This window comes from Notamacropus eugenii, chromosome 4, assembly GCF_028372415.1.
Source record: "Notamacropus eugenii isolate mMacEug1 chromosome 4, mMacEug1.pri_v2, whole genome shotgun sequence".
In the NCBI taxonomy this organism is placed as follows: Eukaryota; Metazoa; Chordata; class Mammalia; order Diprotodontia; family Macropodidae; genus Notamacropus; species Notamacropus eugenii.
In genome coordinates, this window is record NC_092875.1 from 75,084,983 (window position 1) to 75,100,978 (window position 15,996).

At 40.9% G+C, this 15,996-nt stretch overlaps 1 protein-coding gene across 1 annotated transcript; it reads left to right on the forward strand.

Moving 5' to 3' along the window:
- The first annotated feature begins 7,085 nt into the window (after nucleotides 1-7,085).
- CD70 (CD70 molecule) lies at nucleotides 7,086-9,972 on the forward strand. The gene is made up of 3 exons (XM_072599448.1): nucleotides 7,086-7,269; nucleotides 8,305-8,386; nucleotides 9,315-9,972. Exons 1-3 carry the CDS (start codon nucleotides 7,123-7,125, stop codon nucleotides 9,719-9,721), a joined length of 636 nt encoding a protein of 211 aa, XP_072455549.1. The 5' UTR covers nucleotides 7,086-7,122; the 3' UTR covers nucleotides 9,722-9,972.
- The last annotated feature ends 6,024 nt before the right edge of the window (nucleotides 9,973-15,996 follow it).

The window sequence follows — 15,996 nt, forward strand, 5'->3', positions numbered from 1 at the left end:
GGCCTTAGTAAGATAAACAAACGTTGTGTACAAACCTGTTTACTCCTGACATTTCTCCTGGAGTTATTGGGCAGCAAATACCAACTTCACCATTCTGTGGCCCTTTCTGAAGTTATCTTGGTTCTTGCTTAAGTGACCATCTTATAAGCAAAAGATCAGCCTATTAAAGAGAACTCTGGCAAGAATCTTGCTGGTAAGATTGTCTGTGATTATCATAGAACAACCTATTTCCCTTATCTTTATAGAGATGGACAATGGAGGTATCCTTGAATTCCTGGGGGATAACCTTCTTTTGCCATATAACTCAAAAAATTTCAGTCAGCTTTTATATGAGTAGAAGACTCCCCGGCCTTGTAAGTCTCAGCTGAAATGGAATCAAAACCAAGCACTTTGTCACACAGGAAGAGCCGAATGGCATTCAAAATCTCTTCTTCAGTTGGAAGTTCAGCTAGGGAGGGATTGGCTGCAATGATGCATATGGTCAATGGTTTCAACACTGATTGAAGATAATCTGTTGAGAATACTATGGAGGTGTTCAACCCATCTCTCCAGGATCATGTCCTTACTGCTAATCAATGTGAATCCATCCTCATTGAATAGCTGACGTGTACCATAAGTCTTTGGCGCATAAATATAACCTTCAGGACATCATAAAAGTGCTTTGGATTGTTACTACCAGTGTAAAACTGAATTTCATCTACCTTCTTACTGAGCCAAGAATCCTGTATCTCTAAGCTTTGCTTGCACTTCATTAAAAAAAAGTAATATTTTATTTTTCCCAATTACATGTTTAAAACAATTTTAACATTCTTTTTTTAATCAAATTTTGAGCTCCAAATTTTCTTCCTCCCTTACCTCTTTCCCCCCATTTAGAAGACAAGCAATTTGACATAGGTTATACATGTCGAATTTTACTTTTGAAGGAGTTAAATGCTGCCTTCTTAGAGACCAATGAACTATCCTGCTAGTAAATTCTGTAGATTCTCATTTTTTTTGTTTAGTAGCTTCTTAAATTCCCCTTCATTTTTGTCAAACCAATCTTGTTGTTTGTGAATAAATTCAGTGCTATACAGCAAATCTCTGAAAGCTACCCACTCCTTTTCTGCTCCACTGTTGCTAACTGTGTGTTGACTCAGTTTTCCATCCAAGCTAGCAATGAACTGTTCCCAGTTAGAGAGGTGCTCTAACTGTTGACATTGTCTGCTGATAATGATCTTGCTTTAGAGATCACTGCTTTTGTTGAATGCAAATATTTAGCTTGAAGAGGATAAGTCTATGAGTAGTTTAGAACTCTGCACCACACATCTCCTTCATCACTCTCACATCCTGTCTGTCTCTTCTCCTTACAATGAGAGTCTATTAAATGCCAATAATTGCTAAGAGGATGCATCCATGAGGTCTATTGCATTTAAGTAAATGGAAGACAGTGTTGGGGATGAGGTCATGAGACACACAAATCTTTAGAAGTAAGTGACTGTTGCTATTGTTTCCAACTCCAATTCTCCCAAGAATTCCCTGCCTTGTCTGGTAGTCTGTGCCCACTCTGGTATTAAAGTCACCCAGAATTATAAGCTTATCCTTTTTTTGGCACATTGATGATGAGAGTCTCTAGATCTTCATAAAATTTTTCTTTGATCTCATCAGAGTTCTTCATGGCAGAAGCATGGGCACAGATCATGGTGACATGGTGCTTTCCTGCAAGTGGCAATCTCACTGTCAAGAGCCAGTCATTCACTGAGAGGCATATGAGCTTGTTGACTAGATTAGTTCTGACTGGAAAACTTACACCACCTTTTTGATGCTCCTCATCTCTGCAGCCACTCAAAAAAAAAAGTATATCCACTTCAGTAAGCTGGCCTTCTTTTGCCAGCCTTGTTTCACTCAGGGTTGCTTTTTGGATGTGATACCTGCTAAGTTATCTCACAACAAGAATCATTCATCTTTCAGGTCTCCTGGATTTTGTATTGTCTACAAGATTATGCACATTTCATGTACTGATGGTCAGTGATATCATCTTTGCAAAAGTTTTTGTACATTGTTTTTGTGTATGTTTCTACCACAGGGTGGAACAGGTCAGGGTTGGGTGAAGCAGACAATTTTTACGGCACTTTTTCTAGGCCCTTCCTCATGTTAGGAGGTGAGCAGGGCAGTCCTTAAAAAAATACTGCTCAGACACCCAGAGGGCTACCAATCCCACTGCTGCTTCCATTGAGAAGATGACCCTATGATCTGGGCCGCCTGTGTTCAGGGTTGAGATTACAACTCCCTGTGTATCCCCACCTACTTCTTCATCACTTGCTTGTCCCACAGGACTTTGAGGTAGGAATGAATGATAAAATGGTATGAGTGATACCTTTTGACTCAAGCATAAATTAGTTTTAAGTGAGATAGAGTTACGCAAAGTTGTTGGTTTCACACTGTTTTCAGTCATCAAAATCCAGTGACAAGACAAAAGTCAAGATGACTGGTGATGACTCAGGATGTAGTGCATGACATTGGTGTCTTCAATGTCTTCACATACTTGGGGTAGACACTCCCCTCCAACTCACTGACAGATTTGAGACCTGTCTGACTCAAATTTGGTTTGTTTGCCAAAATGGTTTACTGGGGTATAACTGCTGTGCATGCTTCTCGGAGCCACGGATAAGAGCTGGATGAACCAGATGGACACTAAACGTAGAAAACAGCCCTGGAAAAGGTTTGGCAGCATTCACATCAGACTTAGTGGTCTTCCCTGGACACACCCTATACCCCCATAAGGGTCTCTAAACAGCTAGTAGAGGTGGTCCAGCTTTCCAGTCATGCAAGGCTGGGTTCAAACAACACAATAAAGTTTTCTCTCAATTCCCACAATTGAATAAAGTTTTCTCACAGGACAGAAATTGGACTAGACCCATAACTGAATAGAAATGGAATTGAGCTAGCTCCTTAATTAAGTCACAAGATGGAATCAGTGTGGTTCACCTAATTCCTACTACCACTTGCTGCTGCAATCTCCTCAATTCCCTTAATTTCCTCTAGAGAGAGATGTGGCTAGGAGGAGGTGGGGTTGGCAGGGAGCCATTTTCAACTATTATGCATTATCGACCACACAATTTCTTTTTGTCCCTTGACCCACTTCATTTTCTAACTCAGAGCTGAGGTTTTCCAGGCCCCAGCTCTTTCCCTCTTTCCCCAGCTCACTAAGTTTCCCCCATGGAAATTTTGATTTAATTAATTATGTGTGAGGTTGTGATTCAGTCCAGACATGGCGATAATCAGTATTCATGGGGTCCAGACAAAGTTGATTCACAAGAATTTGCTGTAGGAGTAGCCATGAATGGGACCTTGCTGACTTGGATGAACTTTGATAAATGGAATGTAGAGGTAGGAACACTCAGTGCTGCTTTCTTGAGCAATGAGTTTTCTAGTATGATTTAAGTACAGCGTTCCCATGGTGGGGCTGGAGAGATAGAAGAGTTTGATTGATGTCCATATTCCACAAGACAAATTATGGGATGATTTTAGGAAGGCTATGGGATATGAGGTTGAGGGATGGCTCACTGTCAGTCAGTCAGTCATTTAGCAAGCATAGATTAAGTGCCACTATGTGCCAGCACTCTACTAAATGCTGGGAATATAAAGAAATGTGAATAAAGTCCCTGCTCTCAAGGAGTTCACAGTCTAATAAAGGAGACAACCTGTAAACAACTATCTACAAACAAGATAGATGCAGAATAAATTGCAGATTATCAATAGAGGGAAGAGATTAGCATAAAGGAATTGGAGAAAGGCTTCCTAGGAATTGAAAGAAACCAGGAATGGAGATGAAGAAGGAGAGTATTCCAGGCATAGGGGACAGCGAGAGCAAATGTATTAGGGTTTGGAGATTGATTATCTTGTATGAGGAATAACAAGGATACTAGTGATACTGAATTGCAAGGGACATGGAGAGAAATAGGTGAAGGGAACTGAAAAGGTAGGACAGGACCAGGTCATAAAGGACTTTGAATGCCAAATGGAATATTTTGTAGTTAATCCTTGAGATGAGAGGGAACCCCTGGAATTTATTGAGTGGAGTGAGGGAAGGTGACATGACCTGATTTGGGCTTTAGGAAGATTAATATGGTGGATGAACCTGAATGGGAAGAGTTTTAAGGTAGGGAGATAAACCAGCAGGTTATCACAATATTCTAGACATGAGTGGATAAGAATCTGTATCAGGGTGGTGACAATTTCAGAGGAGAAAAAAGGGGTATGCACAAGTGATGTTACAAAAGGAAAATTGACTGGACTTGGCAACAGATTGGATATGGGGGAGGTTAAGAGGGGTAAGACAGGATGAAAACTTGAATGACTGGGAGGATGATGGTACCCTCAAGAGTAATAGGGAAATTTGTAAGAGGGGGAAAAGATATGATTTTATTTTTTTAACATTTTATTTTTTTTAATTACATGTAAAATAATTTTTCAAATATTCTTTAAAGAAAATTTTGAGTTCCAAATTCTCTCTTTCCTTTCCTCCCCTCCCTCTTCCCTGAGAAAGCAAGCAATTTGATATAAACTAAATATGTGTAGTCATGAAAACATGTTTCCATGTTAATCATGTTGTGAAAAAAAACAGACAAGAAAAAAAGAAAAAGAAAGCTAAAAAGTATGCTTCAATCTGTCTTCAGACTATCAGTTCCTTCTCTGGAGGTAGATGGCATTTTTCATCATAAGTTCTTTGAAATTGTCTTGGATCATTGTATTGTGGAGAATAGCTACGTCATTCACAATGAATCATTATACAATATTGCTGTTATGGTGTACAATGTTCTCCTGGTTCTTTTCACTTTCCTTTACATCAATTCATGTCAGTCTTTTCATGTTTTTCTGAAATCATTCTGCTCATCATTTCTTATTGCACAATAGTGTTCCATTACATTCCTATACCACAACTTGTTTAGTCATTCCCCAATTGATGGACATCTCCTCAATTTCTGATTCTTTGCCCCACAAGAAAAGCTACTATAAATATTTGTGTACATAGAGGATCTTTTCCTTTAAAAAAATTCTTTGGGATATAGACCTAGTAATGATATTTCTAGATCAAAGGGTATGCACAGTTTTATAGCCAGTACCAGATTGTTTTGATGATTATTGCTTTGTAACACAGTCTGACATTTGATACAACCAAGTCACTTTCCTTCACATTTTTTCCTTTGATTATCTTGTTATTCTTGAACTTTTATTCTTTGAGATAAATTTTATTATTTTTTCAAGCTCCATACAATAATTTTTCATAGTTTGATTGGTACAGCATTGACTAAGTAAATTAATTTAGGTAGAATTATAATTTTATTATATTGGCTCAGCCCATCCATAATCAATTAACATTTTTTCAGTTCTTTAGGTCTGACTTTGATATGACTCAGAAGGATGTGAGATGGACTGGGGAGATGGTAGAATGATTCAGTAAAATTATTTCTCAGAGGAGAAAATGTATTTAATAGGAATGTATGTGTAAAACCTGTATAAAATTGTGTGCTGTCTCAGGGAGGGAGGGAGGAGGAAGAGAGGAAGAAGAGGGAGGGAGAGGGGAAGAAAAAATCTAAGTTATATAGAAACGATTGTAGAACACTGAAAACCAAATAATAATAATAAAACAACAAAAAATAAAAGTATGGGTAAAAAATGCAAAAAAAAATTATTTCTTAGAAAAGGGGGCTCTGAGATAGTCAAGCAGACTGTGGGGTAATGAGAATCTTCAGGATGGTCAGGGAGGCTGTGGGATGGCTTTGGAAACAGAGTGAGAAGGACTTTTGGATCCTGACACACACCAAAACCTGGACACCTGTGATCTATCTTATTTTCCCTTGTGGGTAAACATTTCCTGTGCCTCACCTTCCCTATTCCTTATCTAAAATTAGATAATCTCTAAGGTCATATTCTATGGGTCTGTGATTCTAGATGGCAGTGTGGAGAGAGAGAGAGAGAGAGAGAGAGAGAGAGAGAGAGAGAGAGAGAGAGAGAGAGAGAGAGAGAGAGAGAGAGAGAAGCAGGGATGCAGAGAGACAAGGGTAGAGGAGATCCCTTCTAGCTCTGACATTCTGTTTTATATTTCTGAAGTTCAAGGAAAGATGATTTTCTGATATGGGCTGTGTTTTGATTCCATTTAAGGAATGAGATGTGGAGGTTTGATTGGGGAAGGGTGAAGGAGAGGGGGAAAGGGAAGAAGGGGGCAGGGGAAGATGAAGAAGATATGTATCCAGGGTTGCTGGGTCCTTTTTTTTCCATTTTGGGAATAGAAAGGAAGCAATAGATGTCTTCAAATAGCTTCCTGTCCATGATGATGGCTCCCTCTGTGGCTGCTGGTCACTGAACACTTTCAATCTCTCATGGGTACATCACTAAGCCATATCATCCTCAGTGGTTAAGAAGAGGAACTAGAACTTATTTTGCACCAATAAAGAATCCTAATCAGCAGCCTGTTCTCTTTTTAGGTACTCCATCCACGTTCTTGCCTCTGGAAGGTGAGGATCCTTTGGGGAGAACAGGTTCCTGGGTTGTGATGTCTAGTGATGGGAAGGGGGATGGGGGATTGGGGAAGAGTACCTGGGTTGAGAAGACCTTTGTCAAGAGTAGGAGGTAACTCCTGAGTTGGGGAGGGACATTGTCATATGCGTAAGGGTTCCTGGTTTGGGCCCTGGAAAATTTTATTTCCCTCCCCTTTGCAAAAAGTCCCAAGCCAATTTACATGTGAAAAAGGAGTACAGAAGAAGGAGACAGGGGAGGAGAAAGGTTTTGGAGGCTTTGACCTCTGGATTTCCTCCTGTTGTCCTCAGCCTACCTAGAGAGTCACCCACATACCCTTGGCCCTCCTTCCTTCCCCTCCTCCCTCCCTCCCTCCCTCCGTCTGTTCTGTTTTCTTTCTCTCTGCATTCTCTCTCTCCCCCCTTCCTCTCCCCTTTCTTTCGTGTGTGTGTGTGTGTGTGTGTGTATGAGAGAGAGAGAGAGAGAGAGAGAGAGAGAGAGAGAGAGAGAGAGAGAGAGAGAGAGAGAGAGAGCGAGAGACTCCTTCTCCACCTGCCTCCAGGGCTCATACTTCCCTCCAGTTCATTTGTCCCCCAGCTCCCCTGTCCCCATAAGGAGAGCAGAATCATGGCCTCTGGAGATAGCAGGAAGAAGTTAAGGATCTACTTTCGATGCTCCCTGGTGGGTTTTGTCGCCGGGCTGTGTGCTGGTTTTCTGGTGTCCTCTCTGGTTTGCTACTTTCTCTACCGACCCCTCAGCAAGGTCCACAGTGAGGTGAGTGTCCTCTAAGCCTTCTTGATTTCCTGATTTCTGGGGGGATGGGAGTACAGAGAAGAGGGGAAGAGACACCCTAGGGACAGACAAGGAAGAGGAAAGACCCTGGGGAGACACAAAGAAGAAACAGAGGGAGAATCAGGGAGAGATAATGGAGCTGGAGGAGAGATGTGGGAAGACAGGCAAGTGAAAGGTAGAGGCATGGGATATAACGGGACAGGGACAGGATGACAGAGAGCAGGTGAGAGGCTGTCTGGATATAGGTTCGTGTGTGTGTGTGTGTGTGTGTGTGTGTGTGTGTCCACATGTGTTGTGGGAGGGGAGGATTTTTGGTGGGGCCACTCCTGCTATGTGCCCAGGGCCCATTAGACTCCAAAGCCAATCAGGGGGATCCCAAGGTGGAGTGGTTGAGGTAGGCAGAAAGGGATGATTTCAGTGGGTCTTCCCCAGGTAATGACTCAGAAGATAGCAGCGGAGCTTCACAGAATAAGTGGAGGGGGTTACCAGAAATTCTTTGATCTGGAAGGAACCTTGGGACAGTCAGCTCATCAGATCCCCTACCTCTTGGCCAGGGTCTCTTGACTTGGTTCCCAGATCTCCCTTCATGGTCTATCTTCTTTCCATCCCAGGAAACTAAAAAGTTCTTTCAAAAACCTTTCGTGAACCCTTACTGCAATGAAAGAACATTTTTAAAATTCAGTTCCCAGGGGAAAGAGGAGATGTCAAGCAGGGGAGGGGATCAGAGTCAGGGGAGAATAGGGACAGTAGGGATAGTGTCTATGTGTGTATGTGCATGTGTGTGTGCACACATGTTCATGTGTGTGTATGTGTGTGAGACAGAGACTGACAGAGAGAGAGAGAGAGAGAGAGAGAGAGAGAGAGAGAGAGGGAGGGAGGGAGGGAGAGAGGGAGAGCAGAACCTCGGTTGAGACTAGGGGCTTCAGGGAACCTGTTTTATGGCCTTCTTTAACTGGGAAGTACCTAAAGAGCATCAGCGGTGGTTTCATTCAATTCTGTGCTGTCCTCTTCCCTCAGACAGAGAACAACACATTCAGAGAAAAACAGGGAGGAAATAAGGAAGTAATTCACACAGCCCATCTATTGCTCAACTACACAGGTAACCATGAGTTGTGCATCTCCCTGTCTATACGTGTTTTGCTGTCCTCTCTGTATGTGTCTCTGTGTACATCTATATATTAGTCTATGTGTAGACATGTATGTGTATGTGTGTGTATGTGTGTGTGTGTGTGTGTGTGTGTGTGCTGATGTCTCTCTTTGTTTTCTCCTCCTTTTTGTGTTGTGACCAATAAAAAACCCCAGAGGAAGACTTTCTGGGTAATTAATCATCAATTTATTAATTAGGTTAGCAGGCAATCAATATACTGATGGTCAGTGGTTTCTGTGAGTAATCAAAGAAGCACAATGGAAATCCTGAGAACTTTAAATAACTCTTCTGAAAGGGAATTTCCTTGACAAGTGAACATCAACCCTGATTGTTGGACATTTATTGAGGAGGTTGTTTAAAAGTCTTTAGCTCCTCCTGCTGAAAATGCGGATTGATCGTGAGGTTCAGCCATCTTTAGAAATCTGGACAAGGGAATGCATCTCCACCTAGACCACTCCGGTTATTTTTCTTCTTCATGAGCTGGGTCATCCTACCCAAGGGAGGGGTACAAGGATAGTGGCTCCTTTCCCCAAGGTAAAGACTTGCCAAGACTGGATTCTGTTTATACTCTAAACAGAATTTAGGTTTCCTGATTGGGTGAGATCTCATCCAAGATGGAAGAACACGTACTTGGAGAGCTAAAAGTAATCTCATCAATCAGTCATATCTTTAGAGACAGCCTTTAACAAGAGCTTGCCCTTAATGAGGACATAGTAAAGAGAAAAGCCTGGATTCCAATTTAATAATTGGTTATTAATATAATATCACTGTGTAGGGAGGGGCCAGAGAGCTTCCCTGCCAGGGAACTTGAGAGGAGTGGTAAATGGGTGAATGAGGCTCCCCGTGGGTCTGAGCCCCTATCCTTCCTTCTCTGTCCTAGGTTCCCGTCAGGACAACACCCTGCAGTGGCAAGGGGGTCCATCCCTGGGCCGCTCCTTCATTTATGGCTTCACTTTGGTCCAGGGTTCCTTGCAGATCCTACGCAGCGGCATTTATGGCATCTATGTCCAGGTGACTCTGGCCAAATGTATTCAGCCCAGAGGCCAGGGCATTGAACTCAAAGAGGTCATGATCATTGGCATCCTTTCTGCCCAGGGTCGCCATTCCAGCCTCCTTCGAAGACACTTCCAGGGTAGATGCTCGCTGAGTGCCAGCCTCCAAGTTAACCTCAGTTACCAGGACACCCTCTATGTCAATCTCACATATCCCATAGTGCCTTCACCCAATGGTGATGAGACTTTTTTTGGAGCCTCTTGGTTATGTCCACCTCCTCCTGCAGAATACTGATGGTCCTGGGCATTCAGGGCATTGTAACCCAGGCTAGATGAATTCCCTAACAACTGATGCTGAGTAGTGTTTGGTGGTCTAGTAAAGACTAGATTCAGAAGTAGTGTTTCTAGTCTAAATTCCTAGCCTTACTTCTCCTTATGCCCCGAGAGCATCCTAAACTATAGCAAACTTGAACTTCATGCCCTTTCCCAAACTTAGTATTAAATCACCAATCTTTCTGTATTCCTGCAAGCTCTCCCCTGCCTTAAACAGACTTTCTTCTTAGTTCCAACTTTCAGAATACTTCTCTTCCTTCAAGGTTCAACTCAAAGCACCATCTCCTTTGCAAAACCTTCCCTGATTTTCTCAAGAAACAATCTTTGAGTCATTTCTTGAATCTTTACATATCCAGGATTTGGATTTTGTGCATGGTAGGGATTTAATAAATATTTAAGTGAATAGACAGATTGGGATAAGGCATCTCCTACAGAGATTTAACTATAACTATTTGGTATTTTTTTGTGGCTATGGATTCATTTTGTACCCTTGTAACTGGTGAAAACATTGAATTCCAGGGAGGGGAGTGATTTGCCTAAAGTATTAGAAGGCTTTCAGCCTGGGGAGGCTGGGACAGAAGAAGTGAGGAGCGGGGGAAGTAGGACTGGAGAATTTGCCAGTGGGAGGATAAAGGATTTGACTGGGTAGTGGATGCAGGGGTAGGCGAATGGAGCAGAGTTGGTAATCTCAGGGTTAAAGAATTAGTCCTCGCAAACATCTTGTCTCCTGCCCCTAGCACACAGATTCTTTTTTTAAAAAATTATTTAGTATTTTATTTTTCTCCAATTACATGTAAAAACAATTTTTAACATTCATTTTTAAAATCTTGAGTTCCAAATTCTCTCCTTTCCTCTCTTCCCACCCCCCTCCTTGAGAATGCAAGCAATTTTGTATAGGTTATACATGTATAGACTTGCAAAACAGTTGCATATTAGTCATTTTGTAAAAGAAAACACAGACAAAAAAAACCCTCAAGAAAAATAAAGTAAAAAGAGTATACTTCCATCTGTATTCAGACACCGTTACTTCTTTCTCTGGGAATGGATAGCATTTTCTGTCATAAGTCCTTCAGAGTTATCTTGGATCCTTGTACTTCTGAGAATAGTTAAGTCATTTACAGCTGATGTCTTGCAATATTGCAATTAATGTGTTCTTCTGGTTCTACTCATTTCACTTTGCATCAGTTGATGTGTCTTTCCAGATTTTTCTGAGATCATACTGTTCATCATTTCTTACAGCACAGTAGTATTCTATCACAATCATATAATACAATTTGTTTAGCCATTTCCCCAATTGATGGGCATCCCCTCAATTTCCAATTCCTTGCCACCAGAAAAGAGAAAAACTTTTTTTTTAAATCTCTTTTGGGATACAGACCTAATAGTGGTATTGTTAGGTCAAAGGATATGCATGGTTTTAACCCTTTGGACATACTTCCAAATTGTAGAGCAGGGATTCCTAACATTTTTCACTCTTATTGACCCTCTTGGCAGTCTAGTAAAGACTAGAGATCCCTTCTCAGAACGATATTTTTAAAGTCACAATTAAACACATAAGATTACAAAAGAAACTGAAGGTCTGTGAAAATAAAGATGCAGATTTTTTTTCCATTTAAATTTACCACGCCCCTGAGGACCGCAGCAGGTTAAGAACCTTTTCCCTGGAGGGAACAAGAGTGGTATTCTGTTGCTCTCGTTATTCTCTGGGTTTTCCCCTAGAGAAGGAACTGAGGCTCAGACAAATCTGGGCTGGCCCCAGGGCAATCTCTCTTCCCCAGTTTGAGTCCTGCCCTGTGAAACCTCATGACACTTTCTGAAACTGCCCTGCCCTGGCGATTCCCAACCATTCTGCTCCTCCACCTGAGCCCTGGACTGTGAGTCATATATGCCTTTGTTCATGGCATCATTTCAAACCATCATCTTCATTGAGACTGTATCATTCTATATCTGGTCCCCAGGGAGTGTGAATAGTTTCTGAGCTACTGCCTATAACTGCACTGATGTAGTCTGGATGTTCAGCAATGGCAACATGACTGACAGGAGGCAGTTCTTGGCCAGAGGCAGGATGTGATGGAGGGGCAGCAGTATCTAAGAGGTTGCTCCTAAGCACCAGGTTTCCAGACATCACCGAGGAAGGGACAAGAGAACTGATGTCCAGAGATTAGGTGCTTTGCTCTACTCATCCTGTAATGCTTCTTATGTAATGTGACTGTTCATTCTGGCTTCTGGCTTCTCTTTCCCAGAAGCTTCCAAATGAACAGTTCCAGAAAAAATGTTTGGGATTTTGTTTGCTGCTCTCATCCCCATAACAGTGCTATTCCATAGGATCCTGTGAAATTAAGGTTGTGAAAACCCTGAGGCAACACGTTCAAACTTAAGCATCGTAGTCAAAGACTTTCATAGGGAAAATGTCTATCTCTGAACAGTTAAATCAATAGAGAAAAAAGAGATTGATGAATTGAGCATATAATCAGAAAACCCCTCAAAAATCAGCAAATTAATAACACCTCTCCAAACCACAGAAGTAGAAATTCTGAAAAATCAAAGAGATATCACTGGAAACAAAAAACCTAAACAAAACAAAACAAAATGTTGAGATGACAAATAAGGTTGATTTTTAAAAAAAAAATTAGTAAAACAGACAAATACATAGAGAATTCGTACATAAAAAATACAAAGAAAAGCAAATTAATAACATCAAAAAGGAGGAATTCACAACAAAGGAAGAAGAAACAGAGGTTAGGACTGAGAAAAGGTCATTGGAATTAACCGTTGAAAGACTGTTGTTAACCGTGCAGAGAACACTTTCAGTTGAGTGATGGGGTTTTTAATTGGATTACAAGGGTTTGAGAATTGAGTAGGTGGTAAGGAAGTGGAGGAAACAAATGTAGATGATTTGAAGGAGTACAGTAATGAAAGAGAGGAGAGAGACAGAATGATAGCTTGAAAGGATTTCCTCTTGTGATGTTCAGCTCAGCAACTCAGAAGTGACAGTGGCTAAGATGGATAGTAGGAAGATCCAGGAGAAAAGAATGGTAACATGCAAATTGTGATAAGACAAGAAGGCAAGAGGGTTAAGGGTAAAGGGCAATGTGTAGTTGATTGGTTAATTACTGAGTCAAGACAGTTAAGGAAAGAAGTTGAGGATTCTTGAAACCTATGCAGGATTTGGAAACGAACTTTGCCAAAAGATCAGCAAAGTTTTAAGGAGGGAAGAGTCTACGTGTATGTATGGACATCTCTTCTCAAATTAAATGTGAGAGGTCTAGACACTTGGATTAAAAATATCAATCAAAAGCATACATTAGGTGCAAATAAATCCTTAATCCAATTTGGAGGTGCTTGGATAATTGAATGAAAAACATATGACATTCCACGGGAAATATTTTGTGATTGGTTGAAGAGAATTAGCCATGTCCTGTGGGGATAGGGATGAAACAGCATGTCAGTTTGGATGTTTCCTCATTCAAACAGCAAGGAGTAGATTGATGGTCAACCATCCAAACTACTCTTGGAAGCAAGGAAGATTGAGTAAGTAGGGGTAAGGGGGAGAGGGAAAGTTGAGTTCTTTCCTCTTCACTTTCCCCATTGACCAGAGGATGAGCTTATGAGTTTTAAACACTTTTCTATTGGCATTAACTGGCTATGGAACTGGAGTGGCTAAGACACACCTAGAGAACTAAAGACAATAAAGACAGGTGGTCTCAGAATAAGCACACAGACCCCTTTTTCACACACACATCCAAAGCTGCACCTAAGGGGGACTTTCAGAGGACTTCATGAAGGAAGAAAAGAAATTCTAGTAACCAGGAGTTATGAGGGTCCCCTGTGACCACCACATGTTCTCTACACCTGTGCCTCACAGGAGCTGAACCAAATTTTCCCATGGACCTATGGGTACTTGTGAGAGATTGTATCTCAGAGATTTGATGTGTGCGTGGGATTGTTTTATAATGCCTCTTCTTTTTTATATCATATTGTTAAGTGCTAATAAAATATTATATATAAATATAAAATCAATATTAAATATAAACAAATGATATCCTTTTGTCAAATACCTTTCCTCAAAAGGGTTTTCAGTTTTCCTTTCACAAAATTTCTGATAAGTTTCCTTCTCTTCAGTCACATAGCCACAGCTGTGGTGGGGACACTCATCACCTCATGCCTAGATTATTTCTGATTGACTTTCTTGCCTCGTGTCTCTCCCTACTGCACTCCTTTCTCCATTCAGCTGGCAAAGTCATTTTTCTAAAGTGCAGGTCTGACCATCACACACACATACCAGGATGAAATGCTATGTTTGTCTTAAAGTGCTTACAACCTTGTTCCCTTTTCCTATCTTCTTAGTCTCCTTATACTTTACTCCCTTCCACATTTTCTGTGGAAGCTAACCTTCTTGTTGTGTTTCACACCATATACTATGTCTCCTCCTTCCTGCATTTTCATGGACTATCCCCTATGCCTGGAATGCTCTTCCTCCTCACTTCCACCTCTGGGTTCCGCTGGTTTCCTTGAAGACTCAATTTAGATTTAATCTTATGTTCTTTTTTGTATTTTCTTTTCTTGATCTCTTTCCCTACTATTTTCCCTCTGCCAGTGCCTTACTGCTGAGTCTGAGAAGACCTTTCATATTCTTTGTATGTATTTGGTATGTACTGTGTAATATTCCCATATTAGAATATGAATTCCTTGAGAGCAGGGACTGTTTTTGCTTTTATTTGTATCTCTAGCACTTAGCACAATGCCTCACTTAGAGTGTAAATGCTTGTAGACTGACTGACTAGAAACAATTAAGTGTGACTGGTTGGTAATCAATGGGGCATACACCTGATGGGGGCTCATAAGTGGCCTTACTAGAAACTCTAATCCCTCTCTAGAACCCTGAAGGGAGCAATAGTCAGCTACTGTTGGGAAATCCAAAATGCCAATGTGAGCCGGGAGTTCAGAAAGTAAGTCTGATGACTATGCAATTCTGCCTCACTTAAAACCAATTTATGTGCAAGTCATGACATCACCCCATGATGTCTTTGGTCCTCTTTGAAAAGGAAGAACAAACAAAAGAAAAACAATCTCAGAGGGGTTGTTATATTTAAATTCCCTAAATTATTTACATGCTTAAAAGCTGGGGTTGGGATTCTATTCTTACAATAGTAGCTTTGGTATCCAAACCTGCCTGTCAGTCTAGGTTGACAGTGTGATACAATTTAAAGAACCACAGAAACATATCTCCAAATGCTCCAAGTGAAGACCAATCTTCCTATATATTCCTCACACATGGTGAGTCCCACATGATGGTTACATTTTCATCATTGTTTCTAATATTTGTTCTTTGACCTACTTGATCTATAGCATTACATGATGTAGTATCCATTTTAGACTTGGGAAGGAGAGCTAAGGCACTTGATAATGAAGTCAGGATCTTGACAAGTGAAAACATTGAACTGAATTAAATAAGATAAGATTCAATAGAGATAAATGCAGTCTTAGACTTAGGTTTAAAAAATCAGCCTAGCAAATACATGTTTGGGGAGGTAAGGTCAGATAGCACTTGATCGGAAAAAGATCTGGGGGATTTTTAATGGATTACAAGCTCAATGGGAGATCTTGGGTTTCATAGAGAGGCTTAGCTAATAGGAAAAAGATGACAGTCCTGCTGCACCCCACCCTAGTTAGACCACATCTGGTACGTTGTGTACAGCTCTGGATGTCCTGATTTAGGAATGATATTGATCTGACAGCTTCCAGAAAAGGGATATGACGATAACGAAGAGCTTTGAGTTCATACCACATGAAGAGAGGTTTAAGGAACTGGAAGTGTTTATCTTAAAGGAAAAGAAGAACCAGGATAGACAAGATAGTTTTTATCAAGTATTTGGAGGGCTGTAGAATATGGAGTAGCGACTAGGTTTGCACTATTTGATCCTAGTGGATATTACCAGGAGCAATAGGAGGCAGTTGCAGAGTCAATTTTAGACTCAATGTCAGGAAAAGTGCCCTGACAATTAGAGTTATCTGTAGGTGGGATAAATTGCCTAAAGAGATAGTGAGTTCCCTCTTTTTATTGGTTTTCAAAAGAATGACTATGTGGTTTAAAAGGATTTGGGGGTCAGGAAATAAGTTGAACAAGATGGTCCTTGGAGTTCCTTTCTCTCCAAAATTCTATGATTCCAATAAAGTCCAAAACCTTGTTTTCAAATTTCCTTTATTAATTTCCATTGCATTGTGATCTACATAGGA